This window comes from Chelon labrosus (genome assembly GCF_963514085.1).
Source record: "Chelon labrosus genome assembly, chromosome: 23".
Lineage (NCBI taxonomy): Eukaryota > Metazoa > Chordata > Actinopteri > Mugiliformes > Mugilidae > Chelon > Chelon labrosus.
In genome coordinates, this window is record NC_140356.1 from 16,898,321 (window position 1) to 16,914,137 (window position 15,817).

Genomic DNA, 15,817 nt, shown 5'->3' on the forward strand with positions numbered 1-15,817 from the left:
GACCAGGCACCCCCACCCCATAGCAATGACACTCTTTGACACTCCCTTCAAAGGCCCCCCACTAACAACATCCTGTTGCCAAACACCTTCACAGGACACCCTCAGAAGGCCCATGTCCTACTGTTTTGGAGGCACAAGGAAGACCTAGACAATATTAGGGAGGTGGTCATAATGTTATGCCTGATCCATTGTGAGTGAGGTGATACACTGTTTCCTTCAGCCCACCTGTGTGTAAAGTAAATACACCTGGTGTTGTACAAAGAGCTGGGTGTGATGAGAGTCTGCTTGTGGGTTTTTTTTTTCCGCTCTGCAACATTTTCAGCCGTACTTTAAGTTGATTGGTGAAAAAGGAAGGATTCAAATCAAGCCAGAAGGAGGGCTGCGTTGCACGAGAGTAATAAATAACCATTTTATCTTTGCTCTGTGATGTTAATCTGGAGTCTAAGCGGTGAGTGAGTAGCTTTGTTCTGAATTCGGCACGTCGGCCAATTCATCCTGGAACCCAGCTGATGTTTACTCAGGCTGAGCCAGCAGCTGCTCGCACGGTCTGCGTCAGCTCAGTCATCTGACAAGACGAGCTCGCTGTCTTTGACATGCATCTGTCACAGCAGCAAAACAAAATTTAAGAAAAAAAAACAAAGAAAAACAACCCTCTGTCTGTTTCCCCCTTTTCTCCACTTGTCCAGCATCTGCCTGGCCGCTCCAGCTCCGCCAAGATGAACGAGAGTCGAAGGGAAGCGCTGGCGGCGGCGGCCCCCGCGCCCACCACCGCCTCCTCCTCCACGGCCGGCTCCAACACCACCAACATGGCCGGCCCCGGCACAGGGGAGAAGGATGAGGCCTTCTCCAAGCTGAAGGATAAGTTCATGAACGAGCTGAACAAAATCCCATGTGAGTGTGACTTTAAGCAGCAGCTACTTACTCTACAGAAAAACATTCACTAAGAAGAACATGAATAAATCTTTGAAGCTTTTCTTTATTTATCTTTACGTTTTGGGTTGATTCGGGGATATTTTCTTGCAATTTTCTTAAATTTTATAGCAGCTAATCAAAAAAAATGTATAATGGAAAAAAAACTGTGAATCAAAACTTTTAATTACTGTGATACTGAAGTTCTGACACAATCAGATTGAGATTGACTGCAACTCTTTCAGCCATGTTCAAACTCTCCTCATCTTTAAACTTCTCTAAACTGCAGAGCTTGGGTTAAAAAAAAAAAAAAACGAAAGAGAAAACTCCTGGTTCTAGTCTCTTGGGAACGTAACTACGTTAAGGTTTGCACCACATTGTGCGTCTTTACGCATTAAGTAGGTAGCTTTGCCAAATTGCGTCCAGTGTTGGTTGGTTTTTCAGAGGAAATGTTTGAACTTTAGCGTCGCCATCCTCGGCTAACGTTACCTCTGGGTGTTGGCGTGTTCCTTATAGAAATAGAAATAGAAACCTTTATTGTCATTATATACATGATGCAGCAAATACTCTACGACATTTACCCACAAACAATCCACAGACAAAGTAAAACCATAATAAATATAAAATATATTGCAGGAGAATTTAAATATATTCAGACAGGTTTTTATTGTTAGTGACTGTGTTTGTTGAGGGACTGGTGCAAGTTTTTGTGGATCTGCATCGCCCCCTAGAGGACAGGAGGTCAAACAGGTGGTTATTTCTTGCAGCTTCCTTGTGTCTTCGGGGTTCATGCATTCTTTTCAAATTTCTTAATCGGACGCCGCCGTCTCTTTTTTCTTTGAGCTTTTCGTTTGAAAAAAATATTTTATTACATTGGTACAAAAAAAGTTCAGTTTGTCCTCTGGAGGGTTGTGGGCGGGGTACACCCTGGACGTGGTCGCCAGTCTATCACAGGCCTAACACAGAGAGACAGACAATCACTCACACTCACACCTACGGCCAATTTAGAATCACCAATGAACCTAACGAGTATGTGTCTTTGGACAATGGGAGGAAGCTGGAGTACCTGACCCAAGGAGAACATGCTAACTCCACACAGAAAGGCCCCAATCGGCCGATGGGTTATCTCGATGTTAGCCGAAGCATCAAACACAACCAAATTCGTGGAATTAGACACCTCAAAAACTCTCAAAATCTCTCAAAAATACGTCATATTCTTCTGGTCTCATTTGACTTCAGTCAGTAACGTAGTGTAGCATTAAGATAATCAACAAAAAAGTGGGAAGCCGCTCCTCATCATGAGTCACCTCTTTCTCCGCAGCCTTACAACCGCATGTGACAAACCAATAATTACACCCCTTATTATATAAAAATGAATCCATCAGAGGAGAGGAAGCCATTCAGGATGATCGTAACCGTGACTTTCAGCCGTTGGTGGAGGGTGAACTTCTGTGGGCGACGACGCACGGTAAACAAGCCAGCGTCGCCCCGTGATCTTTGACAAAGACTCCCGGTGAATCAAGTGGACTAATTATTTGCTTGTTCATCTTTTGTTGGGGCTTCTTCTCCTTCTGACTCAGACAGTTTGAGTGTTTCATGCGCCGAATGACAAAAGAGGATTGGATTGTCTTACTAAATGATGTTATGAAAGAGGTAATCGCATTTGAAGCGGAGAATAAACATCTGGCAGCGATGATTCGAGTCTCTGACATGATAAATCACTAAACTGCGCTGCTTTTTTTTTTATTATTTGCTTCTTCAGTTTCTCTTGTGCGTTCAGTCACAACCATTATTCAACACCTCCTCTCCCTTTTTCATCCCCTAAACCTTCCAGCCGAGCGCTTCCACGTCCATATGTCTTAGCCTGGAGATTTTTTCGCAGTAGTAAGTATGTGAGAATGCGGTTGTCATTGTGTCATTCAGGATAAAGCACCGCCTGGAGTTCCAAGGGTTTTTCTTTTTTCTTTTTTTTTGCATTCAGCAAAAAATCTAAATATAGATATATATCCACAGGCTCACGGGGAAGTAATATTCTCAACAGGAAATGGCTCCCGTGAAAGAGAAGCCCTATTTCTTCTTCGCCAAACGACGCCACCAGTCATATTATCCCCCCCATTCCAGAGATTTAATAGCGCGTGTAGTCGCCGTGAAAGATTCCTCCTCCTACAAGAGGAGCGTGTATTTGCACCAGGCGGCGTATCCACCAAAATAAAAGCCACGATTTATATTCAGATAGCTCTGGATGCGTGTGGGGCTTAAACGAGACGCTGATGGAAAATGGAAACGCGTACAGTGTTTCGGTGCCGAGGAGGAATAAGCGCCGCGATTCAGTTTGGCGACCGGCTGCTGTTGCTTTCACCTCTGGCTCAGGACCCCGACACCTGTCCCGTCACATCTTCCTCCGAGCAGGACAAATCTTTCACTCGGCGGCGATGGAGCGGACAGTCTGTTTTCTTTTGCCTCACTTTTAATCTTTTAAAACCAAGTCTTTGGTTTTGGTTCCCCCGGGCGGAAAAAGTTGTCCGAGTTGCAGCGGGGGTAACTGCTGGGTGTCTCTTATTGCTCCTTTCTCTCACCTCATCCCCTCAATCAAAAGCAGAGACTGTGCTCCCCGGTGCTGCCAAGCCGGTGATGAATGTCCAAAGACTTGTTTACTCCGAGGAATATCGATACTGTCTGGAGAAAGCCGGGCGGAGAATTTAACGAGAATGTGTGATGGGTAGAAGCTGCTGCACGCTCGGCACGGCGCCGTGAGATCTTCTGTCGGGTTTATAACCCGGTTTAAGCCCTGCAGGCTTTGAGGGTGGCCACATGGAGCTGCCACACTGGCCTTGCTCACGGCAGAGTTTCTGTCAATCATCACATCTCTGAGCCGGGGATATTGCCTCCAGCTCCATCTGTTTGGTCCGCGGCTCTAGCGTGCAAAAGGCAAACTTTATTCCAGTCTTTGACTCGGTTAGTTGCTTTGTTTTAGTTATTCGAGACCTGCTTTGAGGAAGGAGTGTCTCAGTTTGGAGAGGTTCCTTCATGCTCTTTAGATTCTCTTTGGTACGCTGAAGAGCTGCAGCTGTTTCTCAGTTAATCTATAAACGGATAATTCTACAATATTAAAAAATAATGCCGGAACATTTCCATCACAAGAGACCAGAATTCAAGCTGTTTCTTTAACCAAAGCTAAGAAAAGATGTAAGATGTAATTTAATTTAATAAAAACGTATCCAGAGTGAGCTCTCTGATCACTTTGTGAATGGTCAAGGCTCCGTCTATACTGTGTAATCACACTAAACCGTGCTGTGACTCTTTCATCGAACAGACCGCTCTGCCTCCGAGTAAAAACCAGCGTATTGGATTTCTTGGTAAGTTTTCTAAACACTCGAGGCTTTGCTTCCCGATAACAATTAACCTCTGAACACGGAGGCTGTTTGATCCATGACCGCCGGCTCCAACATCCACTAATCCTAATAACACAGACGAGCGATTGACATTTCAGGAAAATAAAGAATTTCTTTACCTTTTGTGCGTCTGCTTTTTAATATTAATCATTATCAGGAGCTTTGTGGTTTTAGGCTTCCAAAAGCTCTCCGCAAACAAAGTCTTGGGTTTTTATGAAGCCGTGGAGAATTCAGACAAATTTCAATTTAAACACACGACGCAATTATTTGACAAAATCCACATGATTGATCTTCCCACGTGATCCAACCTCATAGCGCCACAGCATTTACCTTTATCTTTGTGTGCTATGACCCATTAAAACACACACCGATCAGCCACAACATTAAGACCACCGACAGAAGAAGTAAACAATAATAAATAATCTTGTGACAGTTCAGTGTTCTGCTGGGAAACTTTTGGACCTGGCATTCATTCATGTGGATGTTACTTAGACATGTAGCACCCACCTAGACCAGACCAGGCACCCCCACCCCATAGCAATGACACTCCTTGATGGCAGCAGACATCCCCGGCAGGATGCAGCAACAAAAACGGTTTAGGAACAACTAAAAGAAAACATGAAGGTGTTGACCTGGCCTCCAAATTCACTAGATCCCAAACTGATCAAGTATCTGTGGGATGATCCACAGAGGCCCCTCCCCTCAAAGGCCCCCCCACTAACAACATCCTGTTGCCAGACACCACAGGACACCCTCAGAATGTCCATGTCCATTCTCTGACGAGTCACAGCTGTTTTGGAGGCACAAGGGAGACCTACACAATATTAGGTCCTAATGTTATGCCTGATCGGTGTACTTTTGGCGCGTCTCAGCTTATCTTACTTACTCTGCGACTGCTCACAGTCAACAGACAGCAGAGATTATGAAAGGGGGATTACGGTGGTGGATCTGCAGAGCCTCCCTGCTGCTCACCGTCTTCTCTCTGACCTCGCTTTGCAGAAGTTTGTCTTCCACGAGACGCCATAAGGGTTTTGGTCGAACCAGATCAATTTTCAGCCAGGATCACCCGAACACCTGGAAAACAAATCTGCCGTCTCTACCTGAGAAGGTTTTGGTATCGTTGACCGGCGAAAGGGAGCTTCAAATATACGCTACGAGCCTCTGTATGTCTGACTTCTAATAGACTGTGAGCACTCTTATAACTTTAATCATAATAAACATGCTAATTTTATAGCACTCATATCAGCGACACTGCTCTAACGAGGTCTTGATGAGAACATAAGAAAACAACAACGACACCAGCTTGATTTGTTAAATGATTTGTTTTAGTTGTGTCTCTCATATAAAAGGACAGAGAGCCCTATAATCTTGTTGCAGCTCTTCCGAAAGATGGATGAAAATAAGACTGACCCGGGCCACGCGACTCAGCCCCCAGAGCTTATTCAGAGCCACTCCAGATAATGTGTTTGATTCCACCAGACAAGCTTGTTTCAGACATATCCCAGGATCGTGTCTCTACTAGCCTGTTCTCGGTGGAGGCTGCATCGAGCTGCACAAACTGACTCTTGTGCATTAAAACATCAGGTTTTCTCTTGCTGAAGGGAGGAAACACTTGTAAATTGTTTAAAATAGCCTAATTTGCAAGTCGAGAAAATCAGTCAAACAAAACGCTCTGCTTCTAAATAAAAGAAAAAAGAAAACTTGCCTTGCAGAGGATGGAACAACAGCACAACACAGCCAGAATGCAAGAATTTACAAGCATGTTGGTGCTTTGAACAACATTTTCACATCAGCATACTAATGTGCAGATTTTGTGGTATTGAAACCAGGCAGCTGATGGTTGCAGCTATGAGACTAAAAGACGTTGTGTTTAACCCTAGAACACCAACGTTGGGTTAGTTATCACGTGATTTTCGTTGTGTTGCTGCGGTCTGTTTTGCGTGGGTTCTTGGGTAGCTACAGGCTGCTCACTGACGTCATCAAAGGTAGGAGTGTTTCCTCGCTGCAATCGTGATTTTCACCCAGTGTTAGTGTCTTTGTATTAAATCAGATGATCGTAATAGACGCTATAATCCTGTCACAGACTTGGTTAATCTGGCCTGGCAACAGGTGAATAAAACATAACTAAAGGTAGTTTTACTTTAGCAATCGCTTCAATATTAGCAGTGGCTAAGCAGTCCTGGAATTTGCATGTATGGGTTAGTATAATGCTTCGGAATAAATATAATTTAGTGATAACTTCCAAGGGAATTCATTTGTCGGCTCGTCACAAAAAGTGACATGTTATGACTGTCTCTCCCACGGTTGTCATTGATGCAGCAAGACTGTGTCTTCACTGGACAAGTCTCACAGGTCCCAAGAACAGGTGGACCGAATTCCAAGCTCCATTTATTTATTTATTTATTTTTAAGGAGCTACTCGTTAAAGATTCCCTAATTTTTCGCAACTTTTAACATGAGCCCCTTGTGATACCTTTTTATTTTAGTTTTATGAGACTTTTTATATTTGAAAATAAAAGACAAGTACTTCTTCATTGTACCATGTATTGCTGTACTTCGATATATTTTGATGAGAAGTATTTTTTATCTGGTATATTATATTATACCAACGTCAGTGATGGTGTTACTATTTATAACGTTAGTGTTGTAGGGTTAAGATCAATAGATATAAAGATTTAGCCACTACTAAAGTCAGGTCAGGATGAAGTTAGAACACATCCTGTGGTTAATATTTTTAATATCTGAACGCATGTTTTACTTTAGCTTAAATCCTCTTCCTTTGGTGCAAATGTGTCGTCAGTGAATAATATCCAGAGGTGAGGTTGGGTTAAGGCTGTCTGACTAATTGCTGTATTTCCGTGGTCGTTTTTGCCTTTTCTCAATCAGACTACGACGACATGAACTCACCTTTTTCTCTAAAGATGAAACACACACAACTCTCAAAGGAGGTCCTGCATTGTGTTAATGGAACAAAACAGAAATTCCTAATCTGGCTAAATCACAAAGAAGCAGCAGCGTTTTAAATTCAAATCTTATTTTGCTACGAAGGGAGGAACCCACACGGTGTTGGTTATCATCAGATAGCTGCAGATAGCTGGATGATGATGATGATGATGATGATGATGATGCTCCCTGCTGCAGTCATATTGTTTGCTTAAACAAGCCACAGCGGGGAAAGGGCAGCGGGCAGAGTGTCGCTCTCGTGAGCATAACGAGATGTAATGTCAAGGTTAATTGACCAACAGGATCCTGTCACGCTGGATTAGCGTGGATAGAACCCGGACGTAATATAACCCGTACACGCCCACACTCATTTAAATGTATCCGTCAAACTCCATCCAGTTCATGGAAGCTTTCTCTGTGAAGTGCTCCGTGTTATCAGGGGGAAGTAGGAGAGGATGAATGCAACGCGACTCCTTTTAATTACTTTTAATTTTAGAACTGAGGCAGAACAGAGGCAAATGGTGCCGCTTAAAGGTTTTTGCAGCTTTTCTGCAAACATGACGCATCTAATTTAAACCAAACCATTTTACTTTGCTCTCATTTATCCACTGAACATGTTTACAGTAGTCTTCTGGTTTCTCCTCATGGAGAGCAGTGTCTTTGTCCATGCCACTCTGCCATGCTCACCATGGTTGTTCAGTGTTCTCCTGATGGTGGATTTATGAACATTAACATTAGCCAATGTGAGAGAAGTTCCCCTGGGTTCATTTGTCACCTCAGCCTGTTATGTATCTTGCTTTTGGAGGGATCTGTATTGGTCAACCACTCCTGTGGATCCTTGTTCACAATCTTTCTAACTGTATTTGTGGATTCCAAAATCTTTAGAGAGACGTTTTTTGATAACTTTTTCAGTAAGTCTTCTTCTCAGCTCCTCAGAAAGTTCCTTCGTCCGTGCCTGGAGAAGATCCGACCGAGACAAATCCCTGATTCTTTTTAAACTAAACAGGGACACTGAGCATGTCATCACATTGATTGGAAACACTTCTGAACAGATGGGCTCGAATTTGACCCTGAAAATAACCTGTAATCGTAGAGGTAGAAGTATTGCCTCATTTTTGTGCAGAAATGTTGAAACTTCTGCAGCGGCATTGTCTTATAGAGCTATATAAATACAAAGTGTTCATCTTCTAAGGAATAGCGTATTAGATGATGCATATTGAAATGGCGTCTTCAGTTCTAATTGAGCGGCGGGGAGGTTTTTAATAGGGACGTCTGTGGGTGGTGCCCATCTGAAAGTCACAGGGCTAAGACCTGTTAATGACCCAGTGCTCACCTACAATTACAGGATGTTATTCAGATTAACCTGGGTGGCGTCTCCCGCGCACGGGCAAAGGTTTACTAATGACCCATTAACGAGGCGTGAAATATTAACAGACTTAAGGTTTTCTGGTGCTGTGGTGGTAAATGATCTGCACTTATACCGAGCCTATATACCTTCGTCAGAGCTCTTGAAGTGTTTTGCCGTTCACCCATTCACTCTCCTACCAGCGGTGGAAGCTGCCATGAAAAGTGCTCGGCTTCGTTGTCTTGCTCCGGGACATGTTGGCCATCTTTTGGTGGACCATTCATTAAACTGCCAACCCTGCAATTAGCAGACAGCCCACTCTGCCACCTGAGCCACAATCGTCCATTTTGGGCCAAATTGCCAAGGTTTGCACCAAATGACATGTTGTGTGCCGCTGTCGAAAAATTAATCGTTTTCTAATGGTTTTAATTCAGTTTCTAGGCTTTGGCATTTCAAATATGCCTGAAATTAGCATGTAGACATTTGTAGAAAGATGGGCGATATACACCAGTCAGCCACAACATTAAAACCACTGACAGGAGAAGTAAATAACATTGACAGTACATCTTGTGACAATTCAGTGTTCTGCTGGGAAACGTCTGGACCTGGCATTCATTCATGTGGATGTTACTTAGACATGTAGTACCCACCTAGACCAGACCAGGCACCCTCACCCCATAGCAATGACACTCCTTGATGGCAGCAGGTTTAAGAACAACTCAAAAAAACATGAAGAACAGCACAAGGTGTTGACCTGGCCTCCAAATTCACTAGATCCCAAACCCTAACCCTAACCCAAGTATCTATGGGATGATCCACAGAGGGCCCTCCTGTCAACGCATAGGACCCAAAGGCAATCAACAACAACAATCTATTGCCAGACGCCACAGGACACCCTCAGAAGGCCCATGTCCATTCTCTGATGAGTCATAACTGTTTTGGAGGCACAAAGGGAGACCTACACAATATTAGGTTGTGTTACGCCTGATCGGTGTACATAACATGTCACTCAACATCTCATCTTTGAAGGTGTCTCTTTGTTTAGTGCTCTTGCTTCGCGGGCGTGCCATTTTGGCGGCCGTGCTGAAAAGTGATTTCAGCCTTGAGGAACAGCAAACCTGGATTTCATCAAGCGAAACCCACCCATTTGAGAAACTCCATTTTCCATGCTGTGTCGCACGGCGGAACAAGAGATAACTGTTGGGAGTTGAAGTGCGCCGAGCACGCTGGCAGCACTCCCTCTCGCTCTCTCTTTCCCTTCCTCGCTCTAGTTCTCTACCTCCCTCCCTCTCTCTCTCGAGAAAAGACACTCATACAATGTAGTTAATTAGGGAATGCTTTTATTGCTTTCTGGGACTCAGGTTCCTTTAATTAAGGAACACAGAAGGGCCTTTCAATGGAAGATGAGCGCCTGATGAATAAGATAAGGGCTGGGTTCATACATTGATTTCCACTGTAACCGTCTAAATGGCATTCCATCAGGCGCTCTGTCGAAGTGACTGTAGAGTGACATAAGGTTTTTACAGTGTCTTTATTATAATTTCTGTTAATCAGAGATCCCATTTGTGGAAGAAGAAGAAAAAGAAAATCCACCTTTCACCATTTCTTTAGAGCAGTGATGGCTTATCACCGCGGTGTGCAAGCCTGAAATACACACTTGTCGTTTCTTTGACACTTCCATTAAGAGACTGTCTCCTTACCTTACCTTGTGTTAGCGTTTCCTACGTGGAAGGTGAAAGCAGCTGTTCCTTCGCTCGGATGTGCCACAGTATCCTCGGAGCTATTAGCCTTTGACAAATACTCTGTACTGTGGTGACTGGGGTTAAAATTGTAACCGAGGTAACCAGAACTTTTCTAATGTGTTAATCACGTAGGTACTAATCATGAATACAACTGTTACCAATTGGTCCTCAGTATAAGAGGTTGGAAGTTGTAAAAAAAATGCTTGTTTTAAAACAGATTATTTAGGTTGTGGAGAGTATTTTATGTATTAAGTAAGAAGTGGAGCTAATTGGCATGAAAATTGAAACTGAAGTGGTAAAATTTTGACCGACCCCTACTTTAAAGGTCCCATGTTACATTTATTTTTTTTTTTTTAACAATTTAACATAAGCCCCACATGTCCCCCGAATGTGTCTTTCAAGTTTCAGCTCAACATACGCTGTTAATTTTGCCATGCTTTTAAACCCTTTTGTTTTATTCCCTGCATCAAACAGTCTTTTTTTGGTTTCCGTAGCTTTAAAGGGGAGCTACCGTTTTTTACAACCTGGACCTTATTTCTGGCATCATCCAGGTCAGAGGTTAGTAGGTCAATCTACAGACTGAACAGGTGATTGATGATAACAGGTAACTATGGACTCAACGGGGAATAGCGCTAGTGTATCATAACAAAATATTGGTGAATTGAACGAGTTTTGCGGCAGATAATGCGTTATTTAGAGGCTGTGTCTCGGTGCCCCATTCACTCCCATTGTATGGATATACGTGGATCTAAATATCTCCTGAACGACTCCAAATGACACCAAAGTTATATGGGTAAGTAAACGATCGTATTTTATGCTAGAAATAAGGTCCAGGTTGTAAAAAACGGTAGTTCCCCTTTAAATGCGAATGAGCGACTGCTGGTCACGCCCCTTTTTGGGAGAGGGCTGTTTCTTTCTGGCTCAATTTTTCCTTATTTTAGCTGTTTTACTGTAACATATTGAAGCTGTAATGATATCATGAATATACCATTAAATTGCAGACTTTAAGCTTCAATTTGAGAGGATTCACGTCCAAATTTGGGGAAAGGTGGACGAATTGCGGCACAGTATCACCACAAAAGTCAAAGTTAGAAAACGGGTAATCTTCAACCAGATTGGCGAACCTTTTGGTGTCGTAGGATAGTTTAGAAGAGGAAACATAACAACAAGCCTCAATTTGAGGAGCTATGCAAGCTATCAGTGTAACTAGCTGTGTATTTATTGTGTAAGAAGACAATGCTTGCCGTATTTTTGAGGAAAACTTGTGCGCAAAAGGCACAGTCACTTCTTACTGTTGTCACCATAAACTGCCACAGCTGCCAGTAGTTCTTCTTCTGAACGCGGATCAGTCCAAGATAGATCTTTACACGTGTGCTATTGCAAATATCCTGACGTATACAGTACGTGAACCAACAAAAAGACGCGTGTTATAAAGTTATAAACCCAGCAACCAATCCCTGGCCTCACAGTTTAGTAGGTGCCATGTTTCTTAAGGACTTTTCGGTGGCTGGTTGTAAACTGGGCCTAACCAGCGTCACCTCCATTACCACACCGCTCCGAGGCCAAAGCTGTAGATCCTAAAGTTATTTTAGAGCATCACTCACTGTTTTTCCTTGGAGGAGAGTGCTTATTGATTTTGTCAACAGAGAATCGATTTTCCTCCCCTCTCTCCCTCTCTCTCTCTCTCTCTTTCTCCCCCATGGACCTCGGTAAAAGGAACCATAGCTGAATGCTGGTGAGCAACACCTCATAGTGATAGACTATAATATACTTCTCTGTTTTGATGGGTCTTTCTGGAGTTTTTCTTTCTCTTTTTTTTCCTCCAGATAAAGTCCTCAAGAGTGTAGTTTTCACCTTGGGTTATGTTCCCTATTAGCTTGCCGGATTTATGGCCACTCTTGAGTTAATACCTGGGATAAAACCTTGACAGGTACCGGCAACTGTCTCGTGGGAATTTTTCGCTCCAAAAAACACGAGCGCTGGAGACAGAAGTATTCCATTCGCCTTTTCAAAATATGCTGCTAAAATGTGTGCTCATCCCTCCCTATTAAAATAGGGGTGGGCTGCCAGGTGTTGGATGTCTGCTGAGTGGAATAAAGGAGCAACAATTATGACTGCTGAAGGGAGAAGTCTGTCTTGAGGTCCCTCATTATTTTCAGCCCATCTGGACTCTACGGTGCCTCTCTCTGCTATTTAGAACCACCCACTTCTTCTTCTTCTTCTTCTTCTTCTTCTTCTTCTACCATCGTGTTTGTGTACACAGTATCCCTGTGTGTCCGCACCAGGAAGCACTCGACGACCATAGCTTAGATAGGTGTCACTGTGCTTCCAGCTGGCTGTCAACCGTGTTGCCGAGCTGAGTATGTGACAGTGGGTAGGTGACAGAGTTGACTGCTGCTTGTCCAATTTCTCCAGTCAGGTCCACGGAGTAGGTCAACAACATATGGCAGAGGGAAAAACAACAACTCATGTGCCACTCACATTAAATTTTGTGGGTTTTATATCATCTTAAGTATCGTAATATCAACCAGTCATGAAAACCCTCATTCATTCATTCTGGAGCCTATTCCAGCTGTCAGTCCTGGACAGGTCGCCAGTCTATCGCAGGCACCAGTCGGCCAGTGGATTCGAACCCAGAACCTTCTTGCTGTATTATATTTTTTAAGCTCTTAAATACATTTTAAGAATAAAATACTAAAAAAAGAAGTTCACTGAAGTTCAATCTGTTTGTATGGCTAAAAAAATTCCCAAACTGTTGCTCCAGACTACCGACTATACAAATCATATTATGACATAAATGAAGTTGCCGTTTGTTTGTTTTTACCATTTCTTAATAGTCCAGGTTGCAGGTATTGCAGGTATTCAGATTCAGCAGTTTAAGGCACAAGTGAGCAGCAGCACGTGCAAGTACAAGACACTTTTAAGGAACAAAAACAAAACAATATAATACAATGTAAATACAGAAAAGTAAAAAAAATCTATGTCATAAATGTATTAACTAGCCAAACTGTCCATGGAGGATGTAAACATTATTGTGAAAGTAAAGTGAATAAAGTGCAAACGTAAACAGGAATTACAGGGATTATATATTTACATGTTCTTGCAGAGGTAGTATGGGTAGTAAATATAATAAAAAATAGAAATAAGCCTCACTAGATGTCCAAAATCCAGAAAGATCCAACATGTAGTTTCCTGATTATGGACATTATCCCGCTACCACTATCACTTGCCAAAGAAAAACACTTGAAACCACCAAGGCTGCAATAAAAAAAAAATCAAGCTTTTCGAACAATAACTCATCGGTAACACCTTGGTTTGACTAATTCCTGGAACAACCATTACCACCCCAAAAGAAAAACAATGTTCCCCACTCTCCAGTAAACAGGTTGAACCTTAAGCAACAACAACAACAACAGTTACATGAATCATTAAATGAATCCTGCAGGTTACCTGCTGAGCCGTTCGACGCAGGAACATGAGGCATCATTTTACGTCCGTGTTTGCAAAAGCCACAGATGAATGTGTTGAAGTAATATCTATGTGTGTAATAGTGGAATTAATTTACTTCTTAGAGCCATTACGGTGCTGGTGTAAAAAAAAAAAATTAAATAAAAAATGTGCAGGATGTTTTATATTTTCTACCGTTTGCAGGATGAAAAGATGAAAATTGGCTCTTCTGTTGAATTTAATTATGTTCCAGTCACATATTTATCTGGTCTGTCCAGATTGTAACTTTCATTTATTTCTTTATATTTGAAAGCTAAAAAAAATATCAGTTTAAAGAAAACATGAAGGTGAGGTTTCCTTTCAGACATTAAAAGTCTCTTCTAAACATCAAGATAAAAGGTAAAAATGCATATAGTGCAGAAGAAAAACATATTTTTACTCCATTTCGTGGGTGGTAAAACTTACCTCAGATAAATAAATATGTGGTCTTGCTCTTTTTAAGCAACACAAAGAGCAACTTTGCTCAGGGGCTTGGCAACGACGTGTAAATGTATAAAAGTCCTCACACACTGACTATTTTTTAAATGTAACATGGAAGCTGAGAGCATGTGGACGATGAAAGGCGCCACCCCGGCGAACCCGCTTTGGTTTTACTGCATCATCGGATTGGTCACGGCCAAGCCTCTGTTAATGCCTCTCCGGAGCGCGCCCTGCGAAATTACCACCGCTCTCACTCCCCGGCAACTTCTGTGTTCCCGGTGATTGCCGTGAAAGTGTCAGCCGTCTGAGAATCTTTTGTTTAAATGGCAAGTGGAAAATGCCAACATCTGTTACTTCCACCAAATTGGCTGAAGCTGTTCAGTCGGGTCTCGTCCTCCTAGTCAGGACCGATCGTTAAGAGTCTGCCACTTCTTGATGGGCCCCGGGCCCGAGCCCGACTGCCAGCTCTGCTTTTATCTCACCTGTCAGTCGGTGTAATCACTACTTTTTGCAACTTTGCTTCCAAACGCTTCTCCGGCCGAGCTCACTGAAATGTTGTTTACCCCGCCGTGACATGCTGTTTTATTTCTCCCCTCTCTCCCTTCTCTGCAGTGCCATCATGGGCCATTGTCTCGATTGCCTTTGTGGCGATCATCCTGGTGTTAGCTTGCTGCTTCTGCGTCTGCAAAAAGTGGATATTCAAGAAGAAAAACAAAAAGAAGGGCAAAGACAAGGGCAAAAATGCCATCAACATGAAGGACGTCAAAGATGGAGCCAAAACCGAGGTAAAGACTTTGAACTATTCCCATTTGCATGAGAAAAATATCAATAATTTTACAATAAGTTTTAGTGTTTTTGCTTTTCTTTTTATTGTTTTAGGAAATATAATTCTTCACAATGTCAAATTTTATTAATCGCCAACAGTATTTGAATAATTTCCTCCAGTTTCTTTTGCAATGGCTGCCACTCTGCTGCATGTATCCTGCTTGTATATTATGTATTTATTGCAGCCAGCGAGATACATTACAGTATTATTTCCTGTGATATTTCAGCGTTTCATTTTAAAAAAAAGAAAAAGCGTGTAGTTTAATCACAGGAGAAGTCGTTTATTTAGTCGACTCTCTTTTCTATCTCCTGCTTTATCGCTCCCGATAAAGTTTGTCAAACGAGGACCCGCTCACTTGCTGAGGGGGTCGCGAGTAACGTTTGTAATGCAGTGGTGTCCACCCAGAGAAATGACGTCACCGAACGCTAGACAAACGGGGTGGGAGGGAGGGAGGAGTGGAATTAAACTCTGGCTTTCAACAGAGCGGGGAAGGGTGACACTTTAGACGGAGTTAGCGCACTAATTGCACCGGCGGAGCATCATTAAGCCGCCGTCCTCGGTGGAGCCTTGTACAAAGTGCGTTTAATTTGTTCCAACACCTCAGCTATCAGAGGTGGAACTGAAACTTAGACGACATTTTCCTACCTCATTTGACGTAGTTATTATTAAAGAAAGAAGTAATCTTTAAGTCTCTTCTATTGTCTTATATGCAGGAACAGCATCAGCCAGCGAGG

General features: G+C 42.8%; 1 protein-coding gene across 1 annotated transcript in view; it reads left to right on the forward strand.

Moving 5' to 3' along the window:
* Nucleotides 1-716: 716 nt before the first annotated feature.
* The window catches only part of syt1a (synaptotagmin Ia), a gene marked incomplete at its 5' end in the record, with an annotated part of 44,884 nt that continues 29,783 nt past the window's right edge, over nucleotides 717-15,817 (forward strand). Inside the window, 2 exons of the mRNA XM_084573084.1 lie at nucleotides 717-891; nucleotides 14,870-15,042. Of these exons, the coding sequence (XP_084429210.1) occupies nucleotides 717-891; nucleotides 14,870-15,042 (348 nt within the window). The remainder of the gene's footprint in view (nucleotides 892-14,869; nucleotides 15,043-15,817) is intronic.